This window comes from Phoenix dactylifera, unplaced genomic scaffold, assembly GCF_009389715.1.
Source record: "Phoenix dactylifera cultivar Barhee BC4 unplaced genomic scaffold, palm_55x_up_171113_PBpolish2nd_filt_p 001500F, whole genome shotgun sequence".
NCBI lineage: Eukaryota > Viridiplantae > Streptophyta > Magnoliopsida > Arecales > Arecaceae > Phoenix > Phoenix dactylifera.
Window position 1 is genome coordinate 44982 of NW_024068811.1, and position 27394 is coordinate 72375.

The 27394-nt window shown below is 37.5% G+C and overlaps 1 protein-coding gene across 9 annotated transcripts; it reads right to left on the reverse strand.

The window, feature by feature from the left end:
- Positions 1 to 1382: 1382 nt before the first annotated feature.
- LOC103708698 (tRNA pseudouridine synthase Pus10) lies at positions 1383 to 27394 on the reverse strand. 9 transcript variants are annotated; one of them, XR_005509947.1, is made up of 17 exons: positions 27230 to 27394; positions 25403 to 25800; positions 13574 to 13694; positions 13322 to 13439; positions 12022 to 12182; positions 11853 to 11924; positions 5466 to 5534; positions 5272 to 5352; positions 5078 to 5197; positions 4868 to 4942; positions 4646 to 4726; positions 3933 to 4006; positions 3699 to 3759; positions 3159 to 3214; positions 2980 to 3082; positions 2725 to 2837; positions 2167 to 2616 (listed from the first exon to the last, which is right to left on the reverse strand). XR_005509947.1 is itself a non-coding variant. In XM_039122379.1 (16 exons), exons 3-16 carry the CDS (start codon positions 25546 to 25548, stop codon positions 1840 to 1842), a joined length of 1314 nt encoding a protein of 437 aa, XP_038978307.1. In that variant the 5' UTR covers positions 25549 to 25800; positions 26841 to 26957; positions 27230 to 27361; the 3' UTR covers positions 1383 to 1839. The 9 variants fall into 9 exon arrangements, 7 of the variants coding, with proteins under 7 accessions (XP_038978307.1, XP_038978306.1, XP_008791973.2 ...); XM_039122379.1 differs by lacking the exons at positions 2167 to 2616; positions 2725 to 2837; positions 2980 to 3082 and adding exons at positions 1383 to 1918; positions 26841 to 26957 and having other exon boundaries at positions 27230 to 27361; XR_005509946.1 differs by having other exon boundaries at positions 2725 to 3082.

Below are 27394 nucleotides of genomic sequence, written 5' to 3' on the forward strand. Positions count from 1 at the left end.
TAATTAAAGTTGATCTAGTTCTCTTTTATTGGATTTTTTAAAATAAAAATTATAGACAAGTAGCTATCGAGCAGTTTTAGTTATATATATATATATATATATATATATATATATATATATATATATATATATATATATATATATACCCTTTAAGCTTCTCCCAATTGGATGAAAATACTCCCTCTGTGTACTGGGTTGTTGGTTTAGCTATGTAACAAAAAGAAAAAAAAAGTACAATTTATGTTAAAAATATTAGAAGTTTATCTAAATAATGTTCAATACTCAAAATCATTCATGCGGTTCTTTATCATACGATTTATATAAAATTTATCTATCTAGATATCAACATATATATCTAAAAAGTTAGCTTTGGAAAAGAGTTTTTATTGATAAAAAAATCTACTTCAATAGATATACCTCAGGCGTGGCTATACATAACATAGAAATCACACTAGAAAAGAATGAACAATTAGCTAGAGTAATAGGTGATATTGCGAAAGTAATTGCAAAAGAAGATAAATCAACCATATTAAGATTACCATCTGAAAAGGCCCATTTAATATATAAACATTGCTTAGCAATAATTGGACAAGTGAATAATTTTGACGTGAACCAAAAAACTTTGGGTAAAGACAGATAAACATTGGCAAAATATACATTATATAGTAATAGTAGTTATAAATCCTACAGACCATCTCCATGAGGGCAATGAAGGGAGAGACCCAGTTGGTAGGAAAAAACCCACGATCCTTTGAAGTAGTCCTGCACTTAGAAGTAGAAAAAAAAAATATATATATATATATATATATATAATAATAATAATAATAATAATAATAATAATTTTATTCTTCAGCAATTTTACAAAATTACTCTGTCTAAATTATAGAGCAAAGTTCTCTTAAATTTTTGCAAGTGATATTCAAGATTTGTAAAATCTGAGTTATACAGCCAAAAATTACATGAAGGGAGAAGCTATTCTTGTCCATGTAAATGGCTGTCAACTATTCTAATGCAGAGAAAGTACAAAGACATCAGGCTTGGCAGCAGCAGCACCACCAACAATAATAGGAGGGGAATAAGCTTAACCCACATGGTTGTCTTGTCCATCTCATATACATTAAGTTTAACTTGATGAGAGTTCAAAATGGATACCAGATTATTAGTCGACAATGTCAGGAACATTGAACGGTGACATTTTTCATTTGTTCTTTCCTGTTTCTAGCGAAGCAATGGCTAGACTTGCACCCATGTTCCATAGCACAAGCTAATGAGAGAATAATTCCTCCATGCTGAGAAAGGTGCTATCTCGCTAGTGAGATTGGTAAGTGGTAATGTAACTGAACCAACACCTGCTGACCAACCAACAACATGGGCTGTAGGCATGAGAGAAATGCTGTTGCATTGAGTATCTCATTATCTGTAAGATCTTCGCAGACAGAAAAATCTACACAGACCGTCTTCCACCAATCGTATCATTACAAAATATCTTCCAAAATTTGCACCATCTTACATTCTCTGAGCGACAGAAAGGGAAACAGAACATAAACATCAAAGGGAGCAATAGGGATTATGCATAGTGATCATTCTCATGTCAATGAGTTCAAATGTGAGAACTGCCCATACAATAGTATCATCAGAGCATGCAAATACCGCATAACAGTTCAAATAACTTGGTGATTCCTTCTCACTTCACCTCCCACCATGTGGCGTCAGGAAGTGGGCTTGCAATCACAAGCAGGGCAAGAAGGCTAACTGTCAGTTTTCTCCATGTAGGAATGGTCAGAGGAACCTGATAGGAAGGATCCCAGATAATCAGGCTTTAGAAGCACTCTCACCCACTCAGTCGAAAAAGTCCATCTTCACGTCTGTGACATCAAGCTGCAGGATCTCTGCCCTGCAGCCTAAGATGGAACCAATACTACAAAAAACAAAAGCAATAATGTGCCACACAACCATAAAATAAGCAACTAAATTGCAATATTTATGATAATGATTCTTTAAATAAGAAGCAAGAAAACAATTTCAACCATTTCAGTATGGTCATTCTATAGAGGCTAATCCAACCTCTTCAAGATTCCATTTTCAACCCCCCTTTCAACTCATAGCTTGCTGTACCATATTTAAACAAAGATGATAAATCATATCTCAACAACCGAACCGACCATTCACATGAAAAAAAGAATATATTTCTACAAGGAATGCTACAGGGTTTCAATAACGTATGGCATAACATGATTGGTGCAATTTATGGAATTAGCCAAATCAGCATTTGCGGGTCAAGTGACCTTTTCATGTGCGCATAACGGGCACCTCGAAACATTTACCTATCTCTACACTAAATAAATGCATGTAAATCTGCAATTTTTGCAGATCTATGCATGCTCAGACTCACTGGAAATCTACAGAATCAAGCAAATGCCACTCTGTTTCCACAATCACAAGGTTTCACAAGCAGCATCCTTCGAATTGTCACAATTAGTAGCAGTAGTATGTAGTTTAGTGCTCTTTATATGCAGACTCAGTTACCCAATCGCGACTAGATCCGAAAGTTCTCATCCATCTGTTGCTTTTCCCTTCCTTTGCTTCTTTAAGTTTCATATCTTCATAGTCTAGTCACTAAATATAGTAAAGCCCACATATAAAAATTCTAAATAAACATTGGCATGATGGAGACTGTTCCAATTTGGCTCTTCAATAATGCAGCTTCCTACAGAAAACATTTACCTTTTTTCGTCTCTCAGGATTCTTTCCAAATTCCAATACTAATGGGATCTCAAAGAGTTGCATTCTAGTTGCATGGAATTAGACTGTCTGACCAAAAATGCAGATCTTTCTACCTGGTAACAGAGGCAACAACAGGGTGTTATTTGTAACCATTATTTTTCTTGGTTGGTTAATTGGTCGCATTTTCTTCATGAAATGGGTTGGGTTTGTATTATTCTGGATACGCAGAATCATTCTATTCGATCTAACAAGTACCTTGTCTCAGAATTCTTTAATGTTTCACAGCAGACCCCTTTCTTGTTTCACAGAGGGTTTGGGGGTTTGGGTCAGCTTGAGATATCTGTAGAACCTCCATATACTTTTGTAGATCATAATTAACATATTATATTACTGGAGCGCAAATTACTTATATCAAAAAATGCATTATCTTTTACCTAGGATGAGTGCGTCCAAGATCTCCATGCACAAATTCTTTTATATATGTTCCAGCCTGCATTTGGGTAAAAAAAGTGAGAGCTCACATAAATGTATTAGTACTCCATAATCACAAGAAAAAAGGTGTCTGAGTAAAGATATACAATTTATGAATCTCTAAGATAAAAAAGGGTGTAGAGAACGATTACAAGGCACTGGATGACCCATTAATAAGAGTGATCGTAAAGCATGTCAAAATATAGAGAAAAACAGCTCAGCTCATAAGTTGGTACTATGGGCTCAAGCTGAAAGGCATTAGAAATAATATATGAATACTAAAAGAAAAATAAATATCCAGCTGCTATTTCGTAAGTCAATCGTTTTATGAATACTTCTACAAAAATACTTCTATATACATGGCATCATCATCCTTTTAAAAATTAAGCATGCTCTCCATCCTTATCCAAACTATTCATGCCAGCTTCATGGATCCCTTAACAAATAAAAACAAAATTATCACATAAAATAAAAACAATTTTACCTAAGAAATATATCTTTACCTGGGTACAAAGATGCAATAGAAAATATTGGCAGCTACCAGCAATTCTCTCAATGTTCATCCTGGATGAGGAATTTTCTATTGGTGAGTTTCAATGAAGAGCTTCCATATAATTGTAGTCAGACAAACACATGATACAACTAAAAACCTTGGGATTGGTTTAAGTTTTCTTCTCACCAATCAATTGTACAAACAGAATTCACTGCACAATAAAATAAAGGGATTTCCTCATTACCAATGTATGATTTTCTTCCTCTCCAATGGGCTTCGGCGGTGAAGCACCCTTATCGGGGTTCTTTGTATAATATCCTATGAATCAAGTAGAAGAACAAATTAAACAAGATAGAGTCATCATCATAGAATAGGGTAATTCAAGCACCAATCTGTCTTTGTCAGCTAATGCATTACATACAAGATACTGGAGTGCACAAAACCTTGAAAAAAATGTAATCCGTAACATATTACTAGAAATCATTCAGTAATCCTAACAAGAAGTTGGGAATGATCCCCAGAACATACAAAAAATTATATGGCTATTCTCGTAATACAAGTTTACCAAGTCCATGATTGCGAGAATTCTTTGTAATTCAAAAAAAAAAAACCTAGGATCTGATCCTGCCTAAAACACGAGGTCTAAAGATCCTAGATTAATCAGCAGAGTATTTCCAGCACAAAAGGAAACTGGAGGCAAAATGGGGAAAAAGAGACAGGATGTTAATTCTATTAATTGTGCATTCAAAAACGAGGTGCAATCCCTCAGTTTTCTAGTTGCTGATATTAGTCATAGGAAACCTAAATTAACCAAGACCATGTTTCAAGGTTGGACAAAGGAGGTTAATGAACAAAGAGAGATTTTAATGTATGGTCCAGCCATGACAACATTTAAATTCTTATAGCAAATATATACTTGACTCCACTTTACTACAAGAGTACATACACAGATCTTACCAAGTCCTTTCTAGATGATATGCTATGCAAGTCCTCCTCAGTCAGTGCACGAGAAGTCCATACAAGAGCAGCATATTGCTTCTGCATGGATTCACAGCCATTGTATGTCAAAAAATCTTAACTACAACAATATGATCTTCTCTTGTCAGATGTATTTTAAGATAAAACAAAAATATGAATTTGATAAAAGGATCTTCTGCAGACAAATATTGGAAAAATAACCTGTTTTTCTGCCTCGCCTTCACGCATTAGAGTCCATGCTTGGTTATTGACCAGCTTAAGGTTTCGCACTCTGACCTGTAAAGGGACATGCACAAGGATAGTTCAGGAGTCAGATGAAGCAGCATAAAATTTATTTTGTTCTATGATTCCACATCACATAATATTTAATAATTAGTAAACAGAAATTATGCATGTAGATTAATAACTCACGTATTTTTTGTCTGAGTTGTTTATCTTTTCCGCAATTAGTTGAACATCAATCATAGAAGGCATGCAGTGTGCATTTGAAACTTCAACTAGGAAAGGGCGACCAGATCCTAGCATCCTTACCTGAGTAGAAAGTTTGTTCAGTTAATCAAAACAAAAACAGTTATCAACTTTTCATAGTATAATCAAGTTTGTACATCAATATCTTCTCGGCCAGCAGCATGAAATTTGTAGTTGTCACCTTTACAGACAAGAAGAGCATTGCTCCCAACTATCTCCTGTTAAAAGGAAAGCCATTAAACAAATAAGTGGCCCAGTAAAAGCAAAAGGTTGGCTAAAAATTCACACTGACATATGATGGAGGGTTTTGGTTTCAAGGGTACTGCCAGACCTCAACGGATGCTTCACCCATTCTCTCATCATCAATTATCCAGCACGACTGGCTCACCCTTCGTGAGAACTGTACATGGAACAAAAAAATATATTATACATGATTGTCTTGTGAAAGTGTTGCCACTTGCCACATTACTAAGATATCATTTCTTTTACACAAACTTCAATAAGTTCAAGCTAATTTTATCTGAGAAATACCAAGGTCAACAAAATGAAGGGCAAACAGAAAAGAGAAATTCTTGTTTGGATGTTCAAGAGAGTAACATTAAAGGTACACATTCACATATTACACTCTCTGATAAATAGGTACAGTAATTTACCATATTGTATCAAATTCTGTCTAAAATAAGTTAATTGTAACATTAAATTTTCTCTCTAATTTTGACTTTCAGTCTCCAATATTGAAATTCATCTTAAAAATCACTACCTAAGAATTCCGCTTTAATCTGAAGAAAAATCACAAGGCACCCATCCACCTACAAGGTGCTCAGTATGACATGAATCTCTAATCTATCTCCCTATCCAAATTCATAAAATTTTCTCTACAGAAGCTATCCTCTATTCTATTCCAGAAACGTTTGTTTTTATTTTTCACATCTTCTAGGCATTTACCTAATGAACTTCCTTCCAGATTTCCGAACTACAAAAAGAAAAGGCTAATTCCATCTAAACAGATTCGCCTTACAAATCCAAATCTGAAAGTGGTCCTTCGTAAGGTTGTCGTCAAAAGTAGAAAATGGAAAGTATGTTGTGTTTTTAGTACTTCCAAAAATTTTTCTTTGTATCCCTGCGTATAAGAAAAAAGATAAAGAGGCATCAAAGGTCCAAGACCTTAAGAATGCATACTAAGTTGCTTGAGGCAATTAGGAAAAACCTCTAAATGATTCAGATGGAAAAGGGATCCATAAATGGTGCAAAAATCACAGATCAATGAGTATTCTTTCATGTCTATTCCATATATCAGCTTAACTTTCACTTGAGAATAATTGTTCCACATGCAATGCACATTATTTATTCAAGACAATCGCAGTTGATAAATGGCTGTGTCACACTGATCAAGATCGTTTGGAATAAATCAATACATATAGTTCCTATTTAATCACATATACTTCCTTCTCACCTCTTGTCATTTCATGGTGCATATCAAGGGGTCTATTTATTTTTAAAAAAGAAATGGTTCAAGTGCCAATAGCATGGTAAATGCCAGCTAGAGGCCAGCATAACATGTGCCACATGTCAAATTGATACATTGGACAACCTAGCACCCACAAATAAGCATAGGCACAGACAGCACTAGAATGCGCTCTAATGTGCGGGCACAGGATACTTTGAGTTTTTTTTTCTCAATTTGATACTTCAAATTTCTAGTCTGATTACAATTTGTTCATGAATTAAAACATTATTTCAAACTGCTATACAGTTTCATGTAATAAAAAAAAATAGGCATGTAAGCCTGCTGAACAATGTACAAAGTGTCTTTTTACCTACTATGACATCATACAATGCATTAACAGCATTCATGGCAATTCATAAAAGTAGATGATAATCATTCATAAAACATATGTTGTCATTAGAATTATATAAATCATGCTAAAGTACCCACATTTTGTCCATTAAAATACAAAGACCAGCCTTGATTATACAATAATGATAAGACATATTGTTCAAGGTTTTCAAATCACATAGGTGGCACTAGATGTTGATCATTTTACAGGCCCAGGCAGAATGACTAAGCATCCAAGCAAGCAACTGAGTTTAAAATTTTGATTTATGCAATAATGAAAACTTTGATTAATTACTTTGTTTTACTTACTAATTTTTCTATTAATTGATTCGAAGTATTTAAACTTTAAAGCTTCTAACATAGCACATTCAAGCATCAATTAGTATTTAAGGAAACACATTATAAATGGACTTCACTTTCTTCTCTTGAAGTTCAGTTTTCCTTAAAGAGGAAAATAGTTAAAAAATTACATGCCTTGAGACAAATACGGGTCATGGACAGGTAACACCTGCTCAAGTGCCAACCTAGGTGCTTAAGCAGTTTCTTTGCCTAAAGGCCTAAAAAGTGCCAGGACCTAGGCAATTGAGTTGTCAAGTGCTCAAGGGAACCATCTCAATGCCTAGGCAAGGTCAACCTTGATGTGGTTATCAATTTTCCATGATGCAAATAATGGTCTTAACTCTTGAGTGTCGGCCGATACTAGGCCAATTTAGGCACCATGACATAGTTTGTCGTACCAATGCATAATGACCATACCATACCATACCGCTACTGAACCAGTATACGGTACAGAGGCGTATTGAGTGTCGATATGCCAAACCCGTTGCTGTATCGGACGTACAAACACATTAATAAGATGGTACCGGAACAAGATCTAGTACTGAGACAGCGAACCATGCACCATGCACCGGCTGACATAGGACCTATCAAGTGTCATTTATAATTTTAATTTAATAAAAATAATTCTTAAATCCTTTTTAATTTTTCTTTTTTTTTTCCTTCTTTGGAATAGCCTCACACGTGTTGTGCTGGCTACCAGCCTACAATGTTACTTGGAAAGGGCACTAGCGTCCAATTTATAGATGTCTCTCATAAAATCTTAAAAAGCTTGAAAACAATGATATAATTGTATAATGCTATATATAATGTATAATATATGTTATGGTTTTGGGGTTTATTTGGAATCATCTTGATTTACAAATTATTTATGATGGCTTGAAAACATTTGGACTATAGGCAAGCAGTAGTTTTGAGCTATAACTTGGTTCAAACCCATGTTAGTCTAGCCCTTCTCCTAATGTGATTAGTGGGAGGCCATAGGCCCACTATAGACAAAAGGGTTAGAGTGCACCATTATTTGGCGTCGCCCATCTGATCGGGATGGTGAACCCACTGGTCTCGCTTTCTCTCTCTCACTCCAATCCCCATTCATCCCAAAACCCTTGGTCATAAGATAGGAGGATAGTCACTAGTATCACCCGTTTATGCATTCGCGTCGCCCTCAAGAAAGCATCGAGAGTTAAGAGTGCCTGAATGTTGAATCATTACCATGGTTTTAGGACACCTCATAAAGGAAGAAGGAACATGCAAGTAAGGCTGCAAATGGGTCAGGTCGACCCGAGATCCGACCCGGCCCGACCCGCGTAGACCCGACCTGATCCAAATTTTAGGACCCGCGGGTCCGGGTCGGGTCCTAAAATTGGACCCGAATCATTTTCTGGGTCGGGTTTACCGAACGGACCCGACCCGACCCGAATAGACCCGAAGAGAGAGGGGGGAAAGCAAAAGAGAGTTTTTTTTTTCTTTTTTTTGTGTGGGTCGTGGCACTATTGGTCCGTCAGGGTCCTCTCTCAATCTATTACACTGTTGATACCTCTAGTGTCTCGGTAGCTGGCTTTTTTTTTTCCTTCTGTTTTTTTGTTTCTGTTTTTTTAAACTTTTGCAGGGAGGAAGTGAGGGAACACTCAACTGAATATGGGTCATGTGCCAGTTTTCTGCAATGGAATTGGATTTTGGAAGAAGGTTTGGGATTTTTTTAGTCCTCGTGAGAGGGGAGCTGGGAGACACGAAGTTCCGTGTCCAATCAGTCATATGGACAAAAAATAGTGTGATATGAAATTTGGCTTGTAGACCGACTTACTAAGTCAGGGGTCATCTGTTCTAACTGGAGGTCAATTGCAAGTCTTTCAAGTCATGGGTCACCCAGCACCTCATAATTATGATATGACCAAATTAGATTTGTCCAAATTCTTTCCCAAAAGCATAAAGAAATTGAACCCGAACCCGACTCGACTCGGACCCGGATCCGACCCGGACCCAACTTGGATCCGACCCGACCCGATCTTCAACCGGGTCGGGTCTGGGTCCAAAATTAGGACCCAAACAAAAAACCGGGTCGGATCAGGGTCATCCAAGACCGGACCCGACCCGACCCATGTGCACCCCTACATGCAAGCCCGATCTCTCCCCTCTCCTTTCTCCATCTCTCTTTCTTCTTTTGCTATTTCTTTTTCCTCTTTTTGTTTCTTCATTGGCCAAAGTGAGAGATAGGTGTCATGAATATTGAACCAAGCAAACTAGGAAAAGAGTTTGTCTATAGCATAATCCAAGCATGTCACATGTGTCATATCATGTCCATGCAGCAAAAATTTGATTTTTGACATGTCAAGTAACATACTAGTCAACATGCCCCATACCAATGGCACTTAATTTTTCAGTTTAGAAGCTAATTACAAGCATGTCTCATTGTTGTCACCTCATCACTACAAAAAAAATGCTTGTCCCACTCTTAGACATCCTCGTCAAGCATCAAGTTCATGCAAATGGTGGTCCCAAGAAACTCTCAATACTATAGGAGCAGCCTTCAAGTTGTTAAAATATCAAAATGCAGTAAAACGTGCGATGTCTCGGTCAAAGTGAACAAAAAAATAGATGTCATGCCCATTGTTGTATCAGCCAGCACATAACGGTCAATTTAAGCTTTACCTGGACTAGACTCCAAAAGGATGCCCTGCTTTTCACTAGTTCAAAGGAACAAAAGTCCAAAGGAAGGATGTAGAAACTAGAAGCAAGATGAAGGTGCCAATGAATAAAGCTACTTGTCCATTTAGTACCAATAATGGCTAGAAAAATTAAACTAGTAATCATGCTACAACAGTATTAAGAATGCAAAAGGGTGTTTTCGAACACAAAAAGCAAGGAGTACTAACTAGTTGCCTTATGGCACTAATTATATATTCAATGCTTAAGGCTCTAAGAAGATGGTATGATAAACAAACCCCCCCCCCCCCAACCTAATAATGGTTCTTAATCAGGTATTGAGGTTTTACATGCTTTATTAACGAAATGATACTTCACATTAAACAACCAAATGATATTGAACGCTTAGATGTTTTTAGAATTTGACGGATGGATCTAACTCTTAAAAAATAGTAGATCTGATTTCATATCCTGCAGAGAATCAATCTGCAATGCCAAAAGTGCAGTGAAGATGAAGAGTAGGAGCAGAAAAAAGACAGAATAGTAAAAATTAGGGAAGATATAAAGCAAAGTAATAAGAGAAAAAGCAGAAAGAAATAGAGGACAGAATAAGGATAGAAAGAGAGAGATAAGAAATTCCAAACCTGACCTAAAGTCTTTCATTCATTCAAAGCAAATAACATACAATGCTTTTTCATTCAATCCAAATAGATCCTTTTATAGACTTTACATGATTTACTTTCCAAGCAAACTAGGAATCTTGATACGCAATCAACTAATTCCCAAAAAAAAAAATCTGAAAAAACAAAATTCGGAATAGCACAATTATAGGAAGACACCTAAAACATTCAAAAATAAGATCATAATGATTTCATGAATTGTCCAACCCAACATATACCTAATATATGACTCTTTGATAACAATTCACTTAAACCAATTCTAGAAATTACCTAAATAAAAGTTTCCAAAAAATGCAAAAAATTGAACTAAACTTTTCAATTTGCCACCATTTTGCCCCAGCAAATATCAATTATCATTAAGGATATAATGAACTTTGAGTAATGGAGGGATACTAAGTTGACAATTAATTACTAAAGAAGCTCAAATACTATGTAATCTCAACTTTCATAAACTAAAGTAGTTCCACAAAAAATTTCGAATACAAAAAGCCTTCAACCCAAAGGCGCTAAAGTTAGACTTCAGAAGAATATCTGATGATACCAAGATTATATAAGCAAATTCAATATCTACAAAGCAATCAAGGCAGTGCATATTAAAAATAGAAGAAAATTGATGCCATATTAAATTGGTGGATGACGAGCTTATGCAGACAAAAAAAAATTTAAACAAAAAAGTTTTGCTGCCACACGCTCCAGCTGAGTACAGATCTGAAATAACATTCATGCAAATCTCAAGGTTAAGCAAAAAGGCACCCTGCTTCTGGCTCTGGAAAACCAAGTTTCTGAGAAGCATGCAGTTGACTTGAGTTGTTAAATAACTGGTACATAAGTCTTCACGTCTACCAATAATAGCATTGCACTCAGAGTTTTGATGCTTAGATGGCATTATGAAGCTTAAATGTTGTCCCAGGCATTGCTAAAAGGCATTTCAAGTGATTGGTCTTCTAATAAAGTGCCTTTGCTTGTTAGTCAGCTCAGGAGCACAATATCTCAGAGCATGACACTCAGAAATAAGAATGGGAACTCGGTCATTATATATAAAACATAGTATTTATTTGCAGCACCAAGCCATCCTTGCAGCATAGATTTGCCAACAAAAAGGAGAAAATTGAAGCGATGTAGATGAAAATTAGTATAGGATACACGTTACCCAGATTGGTAGTTAAAATGAGTTGAGATAAACAGTCAAGTTGAAATGGTGTCAAAAAGGCCATCAGCATACCTTCAAGTATCTACCACCAATATATATAGGCATTCTATAGCAAGTAGTCGTCAGCAGGCATGGTTTTAAGGCCTAGAAAGACAAAAGTGAATCAAAATATCATGATATAAAAACTTAAGATTCTTGACATAAATTCCTTTTATGGAGAAGCTGTGCGAAACAAAGTTACCTTCTCTGGTGGTATTACAAAATGTTCGCAGAAGGCATGGTCCAGCATGCTTTCAAGAGTTCTAAGAATGACCGAATCAGATTCACTGCAAAGGTGCTCATTAGAATTTTTTAAATTACTTTTGTGCGAGTCATCAAGACTATCCCTGTTGTCCTTTTTATCTGCAAATCATTATAAATCTCAGGAATAAGACAATATCAATAACTGATAAAAGAACAGAAAAAGTCAGGAGCCATGGTTATATATTATTTTTGAGATAAAGCCTACAATAAAAATATTAACAGAAACAACTTATTATTTGTTACTTTATATAAACCTACTTCCTGAACAGACTGCTTAGTAGTTATAGCTGTACCGCACGAGTAATAGTGAAAGATAAGAGATTGGTTCAATTTTGAGAATATGTTTCTATTTTTGCACCTGTTTGCTTCATTGGCATCTAGAAGATAGAAAATATGTTTTCACAAGGACTTAGGGTCATGCTAGACCCAGATGCACAAAATGATCATTCATAGCATTAGTTGAGCAGTGATGAAAATGTGAAGTTATAAGAGTAACAAGTAACTCTTTTACGAATATTTTTAGTTTACTGCAAGGTGCATAATGCAGATGGTATTTTCATCCTATGCGGAAAAAAAATTAAGTATTCTGCCAACTATCATAGAGTTTTAATTCCAAATAAGCTTGTTATTTGTCATTTTCCTTTATATTGCTTTTTTCTAGCAAAGCAAGGGTTTTAATATTTTATTGGATGTGAGTCATAGAGTTGGCTGGAATTAAGATATGTTGAATGTACATTCTCATGGGCAGATAAGCCTCCCATCAACAATCATTTAACTAGAGGAAGTTTCCTCTGTATCACCCAACTATGTGTCTATTTGCCGATCAACCTTGAAATGAAAAGTAAGACAATATAACAACCTTAAGGATTCAATGACAAGGTTAAAACATATACATTAAGGACATTAAAACTCAGATTATTCAGCTCTTACTTTACAGTAAATGCAGATCGCATGGGATTAAAATATTAAGATAATTGAAGGGACAACTAGAATTGAAAAGAATCAATGGCCAAGACTACTTAAATAAGTTACTAAGGTGTCAGACTAGAAGATTTTTTTATGATTCAAGGTATTATCTCATACAACAATACTCATCCACACCTAAAATATTTTAAACAATTCCTATTCATTGTGTATACAAATCTACTATCGTTAGAAGCTTAAAAGAAATTGTAGTATTGTACCTATTAGGGCATAAGTAACATTTGTTCAACCATTTAAGAAAGAAAAAGATATACCTGTTTTTTGTCTCTTGCAAGTATGATTATTTGCTAAAGAGCTTTGAAGCATTCTTGAAGCATCCAGATGAGAATAATTCAACCGAATACGAAATAAATCAACACCAGATTTGACACCCTACAGAACAAATTTCAAGGAGGTTAGAAAGACATTGTAAAGCAGGTTTGCTCTTTAAGACGGATTAAAGCTGGTTGCTGGATGCTTGAATAAAGATTTAAAAGAAAGGTAAAACAGAAAAGAGTGCAAAGTACCAAGTGGTTTTCAAGGGATGTGTTTATTGATAATCTCAAGGCATCCTTCACAGAGATGTGCTGAGAAGGAATCTTATCCTTGAACCAATCTTCACAGTTATATTTCTTTTTCATGTACATCCTACAAAAATGGGAACATACTTTATTGTAGGCAGCTAATATTAATATTGCATCTTCAAGAGCAAATGAGCAATTAAAAAATTGGTACACCATGATTATTCAAAACACTAAATTTGGGAAAAAAGTAAAGAAGGGATGCATGCAATACTTATGGTTGCACAAATTTCAATTGACTGATATTCTTGGTTCCACAAAATAAGTTGAATATTAAAGGCTCACTCTCTCAACGCACCCCAAGAAGGTCACAGGTCATGCACTAGCCAACAGCATCACTGCCCCCAGACCACTACAACTGAGATCTGTTGACAGATAATCACTACCGGGGGGGAAATAAATTGGAAAAAAAAAGTATCAACTTTGCACGTTATTTTTTCTTTTATAAGATAAGAAAGTACATGAACTATGCTCATTTAAAAAAATAATAATCTAAGTTAAGCATAATGCAATAAGGATCTCTGATAAAATTTTGTGGAGCAATGGACACAAAGGCAGAACCTTCAAAGGTCATGCTCTTTCTAAATACAACGCAAAACCTTCAAAGGTCATGATCATATGTGCAAGCCATTGGGTAAGAAGAAGAACCCAAGTAGTCAACATTACCATGCTTCAGTTCTATTTGACAGCCCAAGGACAGATGTAGAATTTTGGGCCCACACCAAGATCCTGGGGGGCTATCGGGCTGAATTTGGAATCAGAATCTCAATCAAAGTCTGAAATTGCTTGATATTTGAAAACTCAGTGCATACAAGCCTTAGGGTACTTCCAAAAACTGTTTGACGGATTTCCAGACGTAACAGTCAACGTTACCTTTTATTTTCTTTCTTTACCCTTTTCTTAAGTTTGAAAGTGATGGGCCACAGAAATCAGGTCTATTTACTTCTCTATTTGCAATTCCTTTTCTATGATCTCGATATAACTGTTCCACTCATCTGAAGTTTCTTGCTGACATTCAATATTGAGCAAGAATTCAATATAATTTGGCATGGTTATTGTCATGAAATAGGGGCTTGGCCCAAATTGGCCTGCCAATATTAGCTCATATTACATGGCAATGACACAATGAAAACATAGTACAGGGATGAGATCAATGAAAAATCATTTGCCTTAAGAACATGTAGACATACATAAAAATCTCTCTTACAATAGTAACTACATTTGTTATTAGAATCTCAAAGTTTACAATCTTTTGTACATTGCAAGGAGGTAAATGTCAATGGCCTCTCCATGTCGGGGGCCCAGTTCCAACACTTGTACCTGTGCTTTTCCCCTCTCAAACGACACTAAGAACAACTTGCTGGAATTTCACACAACTCTATGAGGAAAGGAGGGAGGGAAGGAGGGAGAGAGGGAGCTGATACAGGTACAGGTAAATTGGACTCAAGGCACAAGGGAAAAATCTTATACAACTACGCACTGATACAAAGGTGTTTCATAGCTTTTAGCCATGCAAACAGGCTGGTATGGGAATTCAGATATAGAATATTGAATGCACAACCAATAACTTTTATTGAGTGCACTCTCATGTTCATGATTTAATACCCTGCCAAAGCCCTTTTCAGTAAGCTAGTTGACACCATAAGCTCATGGAATTGCATATATAGGCTAAACTTAGAATTTCAATAAGGAAACAACAGTTCATAATCTATTAACCCTTAATCAATCACATTATTTAAATCCCATATCATCATGTGACAATGTGCACCTATGTTGTAAGTGATCTAGGAAACCAAATAACAAAAGCTACCATGTGATATTCAGATAAATCCATACTTATATGAAACTAGCGCATTAGTCTATCCACTGTAGCTGTATTACATATTAGTTCATGGAGACGCTAGATGCATATTGCCGAATTGGTTACTTATATGTATAGTCAGCAGGCACTTAATCAAACATCAAAGTCAAACAAAGATTTTCTCTGAAAATTATAAGAAAACATAATCTATACTATATTATAAAATGAGAGAGGAGTATGCTTCCATCTGTCAAATTGTTGACAAGATGTCATAAGAGCTGGAATGGGGATTCAGATACAAATTACTAGGTGCACAATCAATAACTTTTATTGAATGCAATAATATCACTGTCATGTCCAAGACTTATTACCCTGCCAAATTCTCTTTGAGTAAGTTCATTATCTATTTAACCTTAATCAATCACACTAATTAAATCCCATATCATCATGAGATAATTTGCACCAATGTTGTAAGTGAATTAGGAGACAGAATAACAAAAAATATCAAGAAATATAACTTATTGAAATAAATCCATCCTTATAGAAACTAGCACATTAGTCCATCCACTTTAGCTGTATCTCATATTAGTTCATGGAGGAGCTAGATGCATATTGCCCAACTGGGAACTTATATGTATAGTCAGTGGACACTGAATCAAACATCAAACAAAGACTTTGAAAAATATAAGAAAACATAATCTACACTATACTAGAAAATGAGAGAGGAGTATGCCAACATGATTTCGTCTGTCAACTTGCTGATAAGCTGTCATAAGATTTAGTAAGTATAACTTTAATGGAAATGATATCTTAAAAGGGAATAAAGGAGAAATGAACAGCTAGGACATGTGTATAATGTAATTTTTTCTGAGAACTTTCATCTACAAATAAGTCCAATTGTACACTTTCCTCACTTCCTCCTTGTTTATGAAACAAACTCAAGCACCCGGGAGATTTTAAATCCTAGCAGTCCCATTTTATATAAAAATAAGGAGGGAGGGGGGGAGGAGGTGCAATCATCTCCCAGGAGATCCAAAATTCTAGGTGAAGATCTGATTTATTTTTATAACCATGACATTATTTATTAATTTCTCTCAAAAATGAATTGCATGTGCACCGCTGCTAGTAAACTTAACATACATACATTCATGCATACATACATATGTATGTAGGTAAGTATGCATGTGTGCGGCTTATGCGCGACATGCATATGTTTATTAAAATTTGAGATTAAATAATATTCTTTTAAAAATCACATGTACTTGATTTTACAATCTCATCCACCCTCTTTAACCTATTCTAAGTACCTTACTAGTGGATCTCATTGGGCATTTTTTCTGTCCTGTATATCAATCATAAGCACCCACATGAAATCTCATGACTTGAATTATGCAACCCAGCTACGGAACAGTCAATGAATGAAACTAGCCCCTTAAATCAGGACCATGCAATCAATGTATGTGAGAAGTCTTTCCTGATTGTATTTTCAACTAGATGTATATTAATCTACAACTATATTAGTCGTGTTAATACCAAAGTAGCCAAACACAACATAAAACACCACTAACAAATTGCAGTCATATAAGAGACCTCAGACTCATCACAAGCTGTGACCCATTTTAAGAACAAGGAAATAGACCTCTGATTTTCTTATGGCTGCCAAACAGCAAATCAATAATTTTTCAACAATATTTCTTATAGAACTTTGGTATCTTGTACCCTTCTAGAAATATCACTTTTAACATATTATAAATTCAATATGAATGGATAACAAGAACAAATCATCTCATTTATGCCTCATAAATGTGTGGTATACATAGAACCATGGTTTTATGAGGGCAACAATTCCAACATGGACACTCAAGCGGCCTGACACAAGGTGGCATGCAATTTAGCTGCAGACATGCACAACCAAAGCCTACCCAAGTTCAAGTATAATTCAAGCGAGTTCATCTCTCATGCCTCTTCAATCTTCTTCCAGCTTTATTCTTTGTTAATGTTTGTACAGGCTCGTAGTTTGTCAGTTTAATTCTGTCTCTTAGACTTTGTAAGATTATCTGCTGCATGTGTTAATGACCAATTTATTACCAATCAAAAGAAACCATTAGTATTACTTAGGATAATAGATTGGTTGAGATCAATCAAGATACAATTGTTCAAAACCAATTTATTTTCCAGCAGAAGCGACAGAAATAGCCTAAATGGAACAAGAAACAGCATGTCTTAAGCAAATATAATCATGTTAGACATCTATTGATAATCTTGTATATGTTTTCTGTTAGTGAGATCATTTGTCAGTACAAATCAGTACAATGCACATGCTATACCAAGGTCTTATCAGTATGGGCATAACAGGCTAAATTTCAATAGTTAACTAATCATTAACAACCAAAGGGACAATTTTCAGTAACCTACTTCAAAATTATCTCAAACTTTATAGTGAGAGATTGATATCCATATGCAATTTCCTACATTTTTTTCTTGGTCTTTTTTTTGTCATTGTAAATTGAGAAAATTCACAAACATTTAGACTCCTAGTTGCTATTATGTTTTACTGCTGTTATTCAGTCTTTAAAAATGATAAAGAAGATTGAGAAAGTTTTGTAGTTTCCAAAGATAAAGATTTTACATTATGAACTGTCCATTGATAAACAATAACCAACAAATTCATAACGGCACACAGCATTAGATGCTTTACCTATATTCCTATAAAAAACAACATCAGTCGCTATTGCATGCTTTCTTCTCCATCATGTTAAAACTTCCATCCAGATTTGTCAGTGGTCCCTTGCTCTTTCCAGACCTTCAACGCATAGGTAAGTGGTTCTTTTTTAAATCGAAATCCGTAAATGGAACTGATTAAAGAGAGGGACACAATCTTTGCATAATAGGATATCTCAAAGTGCAAGAACTGGTTTAATTATCCTGGTAACTCATATAAAATTATGCATTATGTAAATAATTTCTATGTAATAAGGATTGTAATCCGATTTTACGCCACTTAATCCAATCACCAACAAGCAAAGCAGCCTGAAGTTTGAATCTTGCAGGCTGCACTAAACAGTTATGATCTTTCAAAGTGCAGCAGTGATTAAAGGAAAAAGGTATTTTGCTTTACAGAGTGATGCAGCATGAATAGATACAAAATCATCCTCTAAATGCCAGAAAATGCACACATCAGATCCACATGAAGATAAACATGCACATATATGCATGTAACAAAATTAAATTAATCGAAACTAAAGGTATAACAACAGCAGTAGTTTAGCATCTTAAAAGAAGCACAACAGCAAAGCTTCACAAAAATATTGAAATGCCCCTCAATTTAACAAAATTTTCATCTAAAACAACATCATGGCTTAAGACTAACAGCCACAAGTTTAAATTATATTTTCTCCTATTTACTCATTATTTAACATGATAATCTTTAAAGCATCGCAATAATTAAAACCATCCTTGTGACTTGTGAGCCAAATAATAATAATAATAATATGAACTTTCTCATACGTAAGTAACCATGATAATAAATGCATAAAAAAAAATCAACATAAACGTCATAAAAAGGAATCAGTTGCGACCAAGGTCCGCCGTACCGGTACCGGTCGGCGTACCGATGGCCGGCCGGACCGGTACGGTACCAGTCCGGTACGTACCGGCCGGTACCGTGAGCCAGACATTTGGATTTTTCTTTTTTTTAAATGTTGTCTCTGTTGGATCTTAAATTAAGTGAAGATTGATGTTTTTTTATTGCTTTTTCATGATTTTTGATGTTTTTATGTTTAAATTTAGGGTTGAAATTTGAAATGTTTTCCTCCCGTTCAAAATGATAAAATGATACACATAAAATATCTTCAAATTAAGATACAATCATTTACATATATTTAAAGCACTCTTGGATATCTTAAATCGGAACGAGTGCCGATGGCTCTCGTAGATATTCGGATCATAAGTATAATCAGGAGGAGGCAAATCAACCCAATCAGAAGGAACATGCGCCCGGTTATAAGAACTGTCGGATCTCTCGCTCATGCTCTGGCTCTGAGAGGTGTCCTCTGATTGTGTAGGGGCCCATCCAAATATGGCGGAAGCAAAATCAATAGAATAGAAGAGAAGAAAAAGAAAAAGTCGACCAACCGATCGAAAAGTGTTTTTCGAACGGATTTGATCCTCTCTGCTCGAGCGAAGCGTCTAATGCACCATATCCATATTCGTCAATGATGTTGATGTACGACCGGCCATGTGCTGCATCTACCTTCATAATCTGATCCTTTGTCTTGACCATCATGTGATACAAAAACGCCATCTGGGTGTAGATCTCGCCATCTACGGCCCGCAGCATTTCATATAATGGTTTGATAGCCTTGACTATTGTAGTAGCCCGCTGCCAGAATGGCTGTCTCGTCACCAAGTCTTCTATCTTGCTCCCTTCAGTGCCGGCATAAGAATATCTACTATCATACCACTCGGGACTGGCAAACATCTGACGTAGGGCTCCTCTCTTCTCGAGTATGCTATCAAGTGCGATGAAGTTGGTAGCAAACCGTGTGACTCCTGGTCTCAGAATCTCTTCCCCTGCATACTTTCTCATCAGTGAAAGGATCCAGTTATGGTTATAAATATACCTGGTAATGCGTTGGGTTGTCTCCACCGTTTGTTGTACCCTACGGATCTTTCCAATGTCCATTAACATGAGATCAATATAATGTGCAGTAAATGAGGTCCAGAAAATATGTGGTCGCCGCTTCATCAAGACCTGCCCGACAGCCTTATATTGCGGCTCATTATCAGTAACGACCTGCACGGCATTCTCCTCTCCTACCAGATCAATCACATCCTCCATAAGTTTCAGCATGTACGCGGTGTTGTGCACATAAGCCGAAGCATCAACCGACTTGTGGAAGAAGGTCTTAGCATCACAATATGTCAGGAAGTTGATGATGCTCCGTCTGGTCGGACCGGTCCAACCATCGCACATGATGGTTAGTCCATATATGGGCCACTTGCTCTTGTAGGAGTCAATCCAATTCTCCAGCTCCTCGTTATTGTTGTCAAGAAGCTCACCGTATATGTCTTTCGGGTCTGGAGGAACTACACCGGGACCGGCAGCTTGTATGGTGGCAATGGCAGACCTGTAGTATATATTGTCTGCACATTTGCTGGGATGTGGCTGAAGTGAAACCAGGATCCAATAGCTCGCCACATAGTTTTCTTCTTATCTTTCATCCACATTGTGTCTACCCTCTGCTGCCTTGAATCTCTGCTGGAGAGACATGCGGATCTACATCATGAATTGTCGCTCCTTGTGGAATTCCTCTAGATGACTTCTTTCGGCTACCAAAACTATCCAGCATAGATGCAATCCGGCCACGTTCTTTGCCGACGCCCTCCCTGACTGAAGTTGTCCTCAAGAACTCTGGATCTTGTCTAGTGCTCCTAGAACCGCCACCCGACTCGTATGTAGAGGGCCCAAATCGAGCCCTATGCCTGGCCACATTCTCCTGCTGTCACTGATCATCCAGGCTTGCATGCATGGCCGCCTGAATATCTGCCTCCTCCTCATCTAGATCCTCAATCTCCTCTGGCTTCCTAGAGTGATAGGAAGGTGGCTCTGCCGCTCGGCGATCGACCTCTGCCTTCTTCTTGGAAGCCATCTCTTTCGCTTCTTTGACCTCAGCGAGATTCTGCCTCATCAGCACACGAATCTCGCTAGGACAATTCGGGCACGTAGCAACCTCACTGGAATTTTCGGCTAAGTGTTACTTCAACCTGGTTATCCCTCCTTCCTTGAAAATCTTGTCGTAAAAGTTGCATTGAAACTGGTGTCGTTGCCCCTCTCTTCCAAGTCTTCGCCCATAAGACCAACCAATATCACGCTTTGTAGGGTTCGTTTTTCTTGATGGCTCCATTTCTATCATAAATGTACAACTTATCAAAAAATTAAGCTAATAAAGTAAATTTTCGCATTATCTTATTTTTTTAAGTAATTTATAAAGTATTTTTTTTAAGTTACTTATTAACAAAATTAATGAAATAACATAGGACAAAAAAACCGCACCTTAAATAGTCTCCGCTGGATTTTTTGGGCAGGACTTCCTCCTCAATTTGTGGGCTATCTCTCAAATCTTCCCATCTCTGATTACTGTTCAGAGGTTCACTGAATTTGAGTTACTCTGGACAAGTCAATCTCTCTGAAACACTTCTGGATTTGAGTTACTCTGGACAGAGCCTCTCATTCGGTTTTTATAACCGAACGGGTGAGGAGGAAGGCGAGGTGCAGACAGGGCGACAGGCCTCTCGGCCGAGAGGCCACTTCGGTTTTTGTGTTGTCAAATCTAAAAAAGAAGTGGCCTCTCGGCCACTTCTTTTTTTCAAAAAAAAACAACAAAAAAGAAGTGGCCTAGAGGCCACTTCTTTTTTTGATTTGACAACAAAGAAGTGGCCTCTCGGCCACTTCTTTGTTTCCTGAAAGAAAGAAGTGGCCGGAGGCCACTTCTTCCTTTTCCATCAAAAAAAAGCTGTGGCCGACAGGCCATAGCTTTTTCTTTTTTGGAAAGAAGTGGCCCGTGGCCACTTCTTTGGAAAACCACGTGCCGCGCGGTGGTTTCAAAAGCCACAGCACCTCGCGCTGTGGTTCATAAAAAAAATCGTATCGGTGCGAACCGGCCGATACCGCTTGGTACGAATTTTTTTTTTTTTATGAACCACAGCGCGAGGCGCTGTGGTTTTTGAAACCACCGCGGAAACCACGCGCCGCACGTGGTTTCCCAAAAAAGTGGCCATGGGCCACTTCTTTCCAAAAAAAAAAGTTGTGGCCTGTCGGCCACAGCTTTTTTCGGATGGGAAAGGAAGAAGTGGACCACTTCTTCCTTTCAGGAAACAAAGAAGTAGCCGAGAGGCCACTTCTTTGTTGTCAAATCAAAAAAAGAAGTGGTCGAGAGGCCACTTCTTTTTTTGATTTGACAACACAAAAACCGAAGTGGCCTCTCGGCCGAGAGGCCTGTCGCCCTGTCTGCACCTCGCCTTCCTCCTCACTCGTTCGGTTATAAATAACCGAACAAGAGGCTCTGTCCAGAGTAACTCAAATCCAGAAGTGTTTCAGAGAGATTGGCTTGTCCAGATTAACTCAAATTCAGTGAGCCTCTGAAGAGTAATCAGAGACGGAAAGATTTGAGAGATAGCCTACAAATTGAGGAAGAGGTCCTGCCCAAAAAAACCAGCAGAGACTATTTAAGGTGCGGTTTTTTTGTCCTATGTTATTTCATTAATTTTGTTAATAAGTAACTTAAAAAAAATAGTTTATAAATTACTTAAAAAATAAGATAATGCGAAAATTTACTTTATTAGCTTAATTTTTTGATAAGTTGTACATTTATGATAAAAATAGAGCCATCAAGAAAAACGAACCCTACAAAGCGTGATATTGGCTGGTCTTATGGGCGAAGACTTGGAAGAGAGGGGCAACGACACCAGTTTCAATGCAACTTTTGCGACAAGGTTTTTAAGGGAGGAGGGGTAACCAGGTTGAAGCAACACTTAGCCGGAAATTCCGGTGAGATTGCTACGTGCCCGAATTGTCCTAGCGAGATTCGTGTGCTGATGAGGCAGAATCTCGTTGAGGTCAAAAAGCGAAGGAGATGGCTTCCAAGAAGAAGGCGGAGGTCGATCGCCGAGCGGCAGAGCCACCTTCCTATCACTCTAAGAAGCCAGAGGAGATTGAAGATCTAGATGAGGAGGAGGCAGATATTCAGGCGGCCATGCATGCAAGCCTGGATGATCAGTGGCAGCAGGAGGAGGTGGCCAGGCATAGGGCTCGATTTGGGCCCTCTGTATACGAGTCGGGCGGCGATTCTAGGAGCACTAGACAAGATCCAGAGTTCTTAAGGACAACTTCAGTCAAGGAGGGCGTCGGCAAAGAACGTGGCCGGATTGCATCTATGCTGGGTAGTTTTGGTAGCCGAAAGAAGTCATCTAGAGGAATTCCACAAGGAGCGACAATTCATGATGTAGATCCGCATGCTCTCTCCAGCAGAGATTCAAAGCAGCAGAGGGTAGACACAATGTGGATGAAGGATAAGAAGAAAACTATGTGGCGAGCTATTGGATCCTGGTTTCACTTCAGCCACATCCCAGCGAATGTGGCAGACAATACATATTACAGGTCTGTCATTGCCGCCATACAAGCTACCGGTCCCGGTGTAGTTCCTCCAGGCCCAAAGGACATATACGGTGAGCTTATTTACAACAATAAGAAGGAGCTGGAGAATTGGATTGACTCCTACAAGAGCAAGTGGCCCATATATGGACTAACCATCATGTGCGATGGTTGGACCGATCCGACCAGGCGGAGCATCAACAACTTCCTGACATACTGTGATGCTAAGACCTTTTTCCACAAGTCGGTTGATGCTTCGGCTTATGTGCACAACACCGCGTACATGCTGAAATTTTTGGAGGATGTGATTGATCTAGTAGGAGAGGAGAATGTCGTGCAGGTCGTCACTGATAATGAGCCGCAATATAAGGCTGTCGGGCAGGTCTTGATGGAGCGGCGACCACATATTTTCTGGATCCCATGTGCTGCACATTGTATCGATCTCATGTTGATGGACATTGGAAAGATCCGTAGGGTGTAACAAACGGTGGAGACAGCCCAACGCATTACCAGGTATATTTATAACCATAACTGAGTCCTTTCACTAATGAGAAAGTATGCAGGGGGAGAGATTCTGAGACCAGGAGTCACACGGTTTGCTACCAACTTCATCGCACTTGATAGCATACTCGAAAAGAGAGGAGCCCTACGTCAGATGTTTGCCAGTCCCGAGTGGTATGATAGTAGATATTCTTATGCCGGCACTGAAGGGAGCAAGATGGAAGACTTGGTGACGAGACAGCCATTCTGGCAGCGGGCTACTACAATAGTCAAGGCTATCAAACCATTATATGAAATGCTGCGGGCCGTAGATGGCGAGATCTACCCCCAGATGGGATTTTTGTATCACATGATGGTCAAGGCAAAGGATCAGATTATGGAGGCAGATCCAGCACATGGCCGGTCGTACATCAACATCATTGACGAATATGGATATGGTGCATTAGATTTTGCTTTCGCCATATTTGGATGGACCCCTACACAATCAGAAGACACCTCTCAGAGCCAGAGCGTGAGCGAGAGATCCGACAGTTCTTATAACCTGGCGCACATTCCTTCTGATTGGGTTGATTTGCCTCCTCCTGATTATACTTATGATCCGGATATCTACGAGAGCCATCGGCACTCGTCCCGATTTTAGATATCCAAGAGTGCTTTAAATATATGTAAATGATTGTATCTTAATTTGAAGATATTTTATGTGTATCATTTTATCATTTGGAACGGGAGAAAAACATAACATGCATCATCTATGTTTCAAATTTCAACCCTAAATTTAAAAATAAAAACATCAAAAATCATGAAAAAAGCAATAAAAAACATCAATCTTCACTTAATTTAAGATCCAACAGAGAACATTTAAAAAAAAAAAAATCCAAATGTCTGGCTCGCGATACCGGCCGGACCGTACCGGTCCGGCCGGCCACCGGTATGCCGACCGATACCGGTACGGCGGACCTTGGTTGCGACATTGAAAATTATCTAAATTTCTGGCATCTCATAACAGCATAGTGCATAACTTTCATAAACTGATGAAAACATTTATCATTTAAAAAGAGCATATTTTTCATTTGTCCTATATTAAAAAAAAATGTAGCACCTTTTTACTCTATGAGTTTAAAGGTTACAACCTATATCAACTCAGATCCACATTTCATGTTTCCGATATCTTTTTTCCTTGTTATATAGTCCTTCAAATTTTCTCTTCCCTCCTTGATATAGGTTTATTCTTTTTCAAAAAGTAATGATTCTATATTTACGATAATTCAACAAGGGCTTCAACAACATTTGTGGTACAGATAATTGGGAAAAGACAAGTTACCAGACAGCACGTTCGTTAGCCACTATAACAGGTGGTATCGAGACTTCAATAGAAAAACCATCTATGTGATGATTCTCTCTCTTCACTAATTCAGCAATAGTTGCCGTGAAGTCATCGATGGAACCCTCCTTACTAGTTGTCAACATTTTCCGATCTTGCTGACAGGCAAGTTGTAATACACCTAAACAGATACAACAGTATGCATGGTCGTCTTCTGACTCTTGTGAAGTATACGAACATCGGACAAGTCCATCTGAAACAAGCCTATTTTCTACAGTACCATTATCACAACTCTTCTGCTCTTCAAGAAAAGATTGCAGCACTGAAGCTGTAATTGCTGAACAACAATAAGCTTGCCCATGAACCCCAAACAACCGAAAGATGCAACGCGGACATACCTAAAGCACAAAAATAGTCAGCAGGTTTTAAAATTTATTTGATTCAATTCCCCTAAAATGCACACATTACTTCCTCATGCAAAACACAAGTTCACATATTATAAAGGCAACTCATCGAGAAAACGCAATAGAAGAAAGAAAAAGAAGTTAAGTGCAAGAAACAAGGAAATGCAAGTTCAAGCGATCGAAAGGGGATTGCTCGACAACTAGTTGCACCTGGCCCCAGGGGCCTACGCCAAGGCCACTTAAATTCTACACTGATATTAGAAAACATGTGCATTATAGGTGATGAAACAACAAAAGGAGAACATAAGATGGACATGAATGAATTCTGAGAGAAAGATATGAAGAAACACGGTCAGACTAGATAAGGACATCTGGAAAGCAGGATCAACATAGATAGCCACAAGCAATTAAGATAATTAATGGGTGTGGTTACCATACATAGATAATGCATGAAATGGATCTAACATTAGTAAAACATCTGATCAAAAAAATTTCCAACAATGGTAACAAAATTCAATTCAAATAAATTGTTCAGTATTTCAAGTAATATAGCAGTTCTCTAAAAAATGCACCAGGCGAGCAACATAATGAATCAGAACTTTCTGCATTTGGTACAAGGCAAGAAATGAAAGTTCTTTTAGCAAATTTTATATAAATTAACAATAAAAACTGTACAGAAGTAAAATCCCTAATAGTCATTGGCACATAAGATCATTGGAGAGCAACTAAAACTGGCAATAGTTAGTGTATTTTCAGAAAATTTGTGTATTGTGACTTTCATGCAAAAGTTGTGCCTATAAGTCATCGACCAGAAAGATCATGCGAGAAGAGAAGAAGAAGAACTCAAACATCAACAGGTTTTTTCCAAAATTTGGTCCACCATTAAAGTGAATGACTAGCTAACACAATGGATTGATCAATTTTCAATGGCAAGGCAATTAACAAATATTCAATTTAATAGCGTAACATTATTAAAAACTGCTAAAGCACCTTGCAAAAAGCAAAAGAAAAGAAAAAACGAAAATCAATTTCACCCATAATTCTTGAATTCACTCTTTCTGGAAACATAATTGGTACAGCCTCCCCCAAACTCCCTACCCCTCGTAACTTCCACCACCGCGGACTCCAAAAGCATACCAAGAATTCAAAATCTGGATTGCCATCAACTCCTCCGTTAGAAAAAGAACGATGAAGCAAAAGGTTTGGGTAAAAGAAACAATGTCGAACGAGGGTTTAAAAATTCTTTTCACTTTCCAAATCAAAATCAAGAATCAATAATTCAAAAAAAATCATAAATTGCACCAAAATCAACCAAACGAAGTGCTCTAATCGAAAGAACTCTAATCATATGAATGAATCGTGTGAATCTTTGAGAAGATACACCAAAAGAAAGCAAGAATCGGAAGAAGGGGAGAGAACGAACCCCTACGGAGAGAAGGTCAAGGACAACGTGGGGAGAAGGGAGGGAGAGAGCGGTGCGGCTTAGGATTTCTCTCGTCTCTTCCATCTCTCGACTCGCCACTCGGGGCGAAGCCGAGTAAAGGAATTAGCTTCGAGTTTTACGCGCAGCGTTCCGTTGGGAGGAGAA

Coding starts and splice junctions, on each gene's coding strand:
- LOC103708698 (XM_008793751.4), bottom strand. CDS start 27,313: ATGGAAGAGACGAGAGAAATCCTAAGCCGCACCGCTCTCTCCCTCCCT. Junction 5,198..5,271: donor CTGGCCGAGAAGATATTGAT/GTACAAACTTGA, acceptor CTTTCTACTCAG/GTAAGGATGCTAGGATCTGG. Junction 4,943..5,077: donor ACAACTCAGACAAAAAATAC/GTGAGTTATTAA, acceptor GTCCCTTTACAG/GTCAGAGTGCGAAACCTTAA.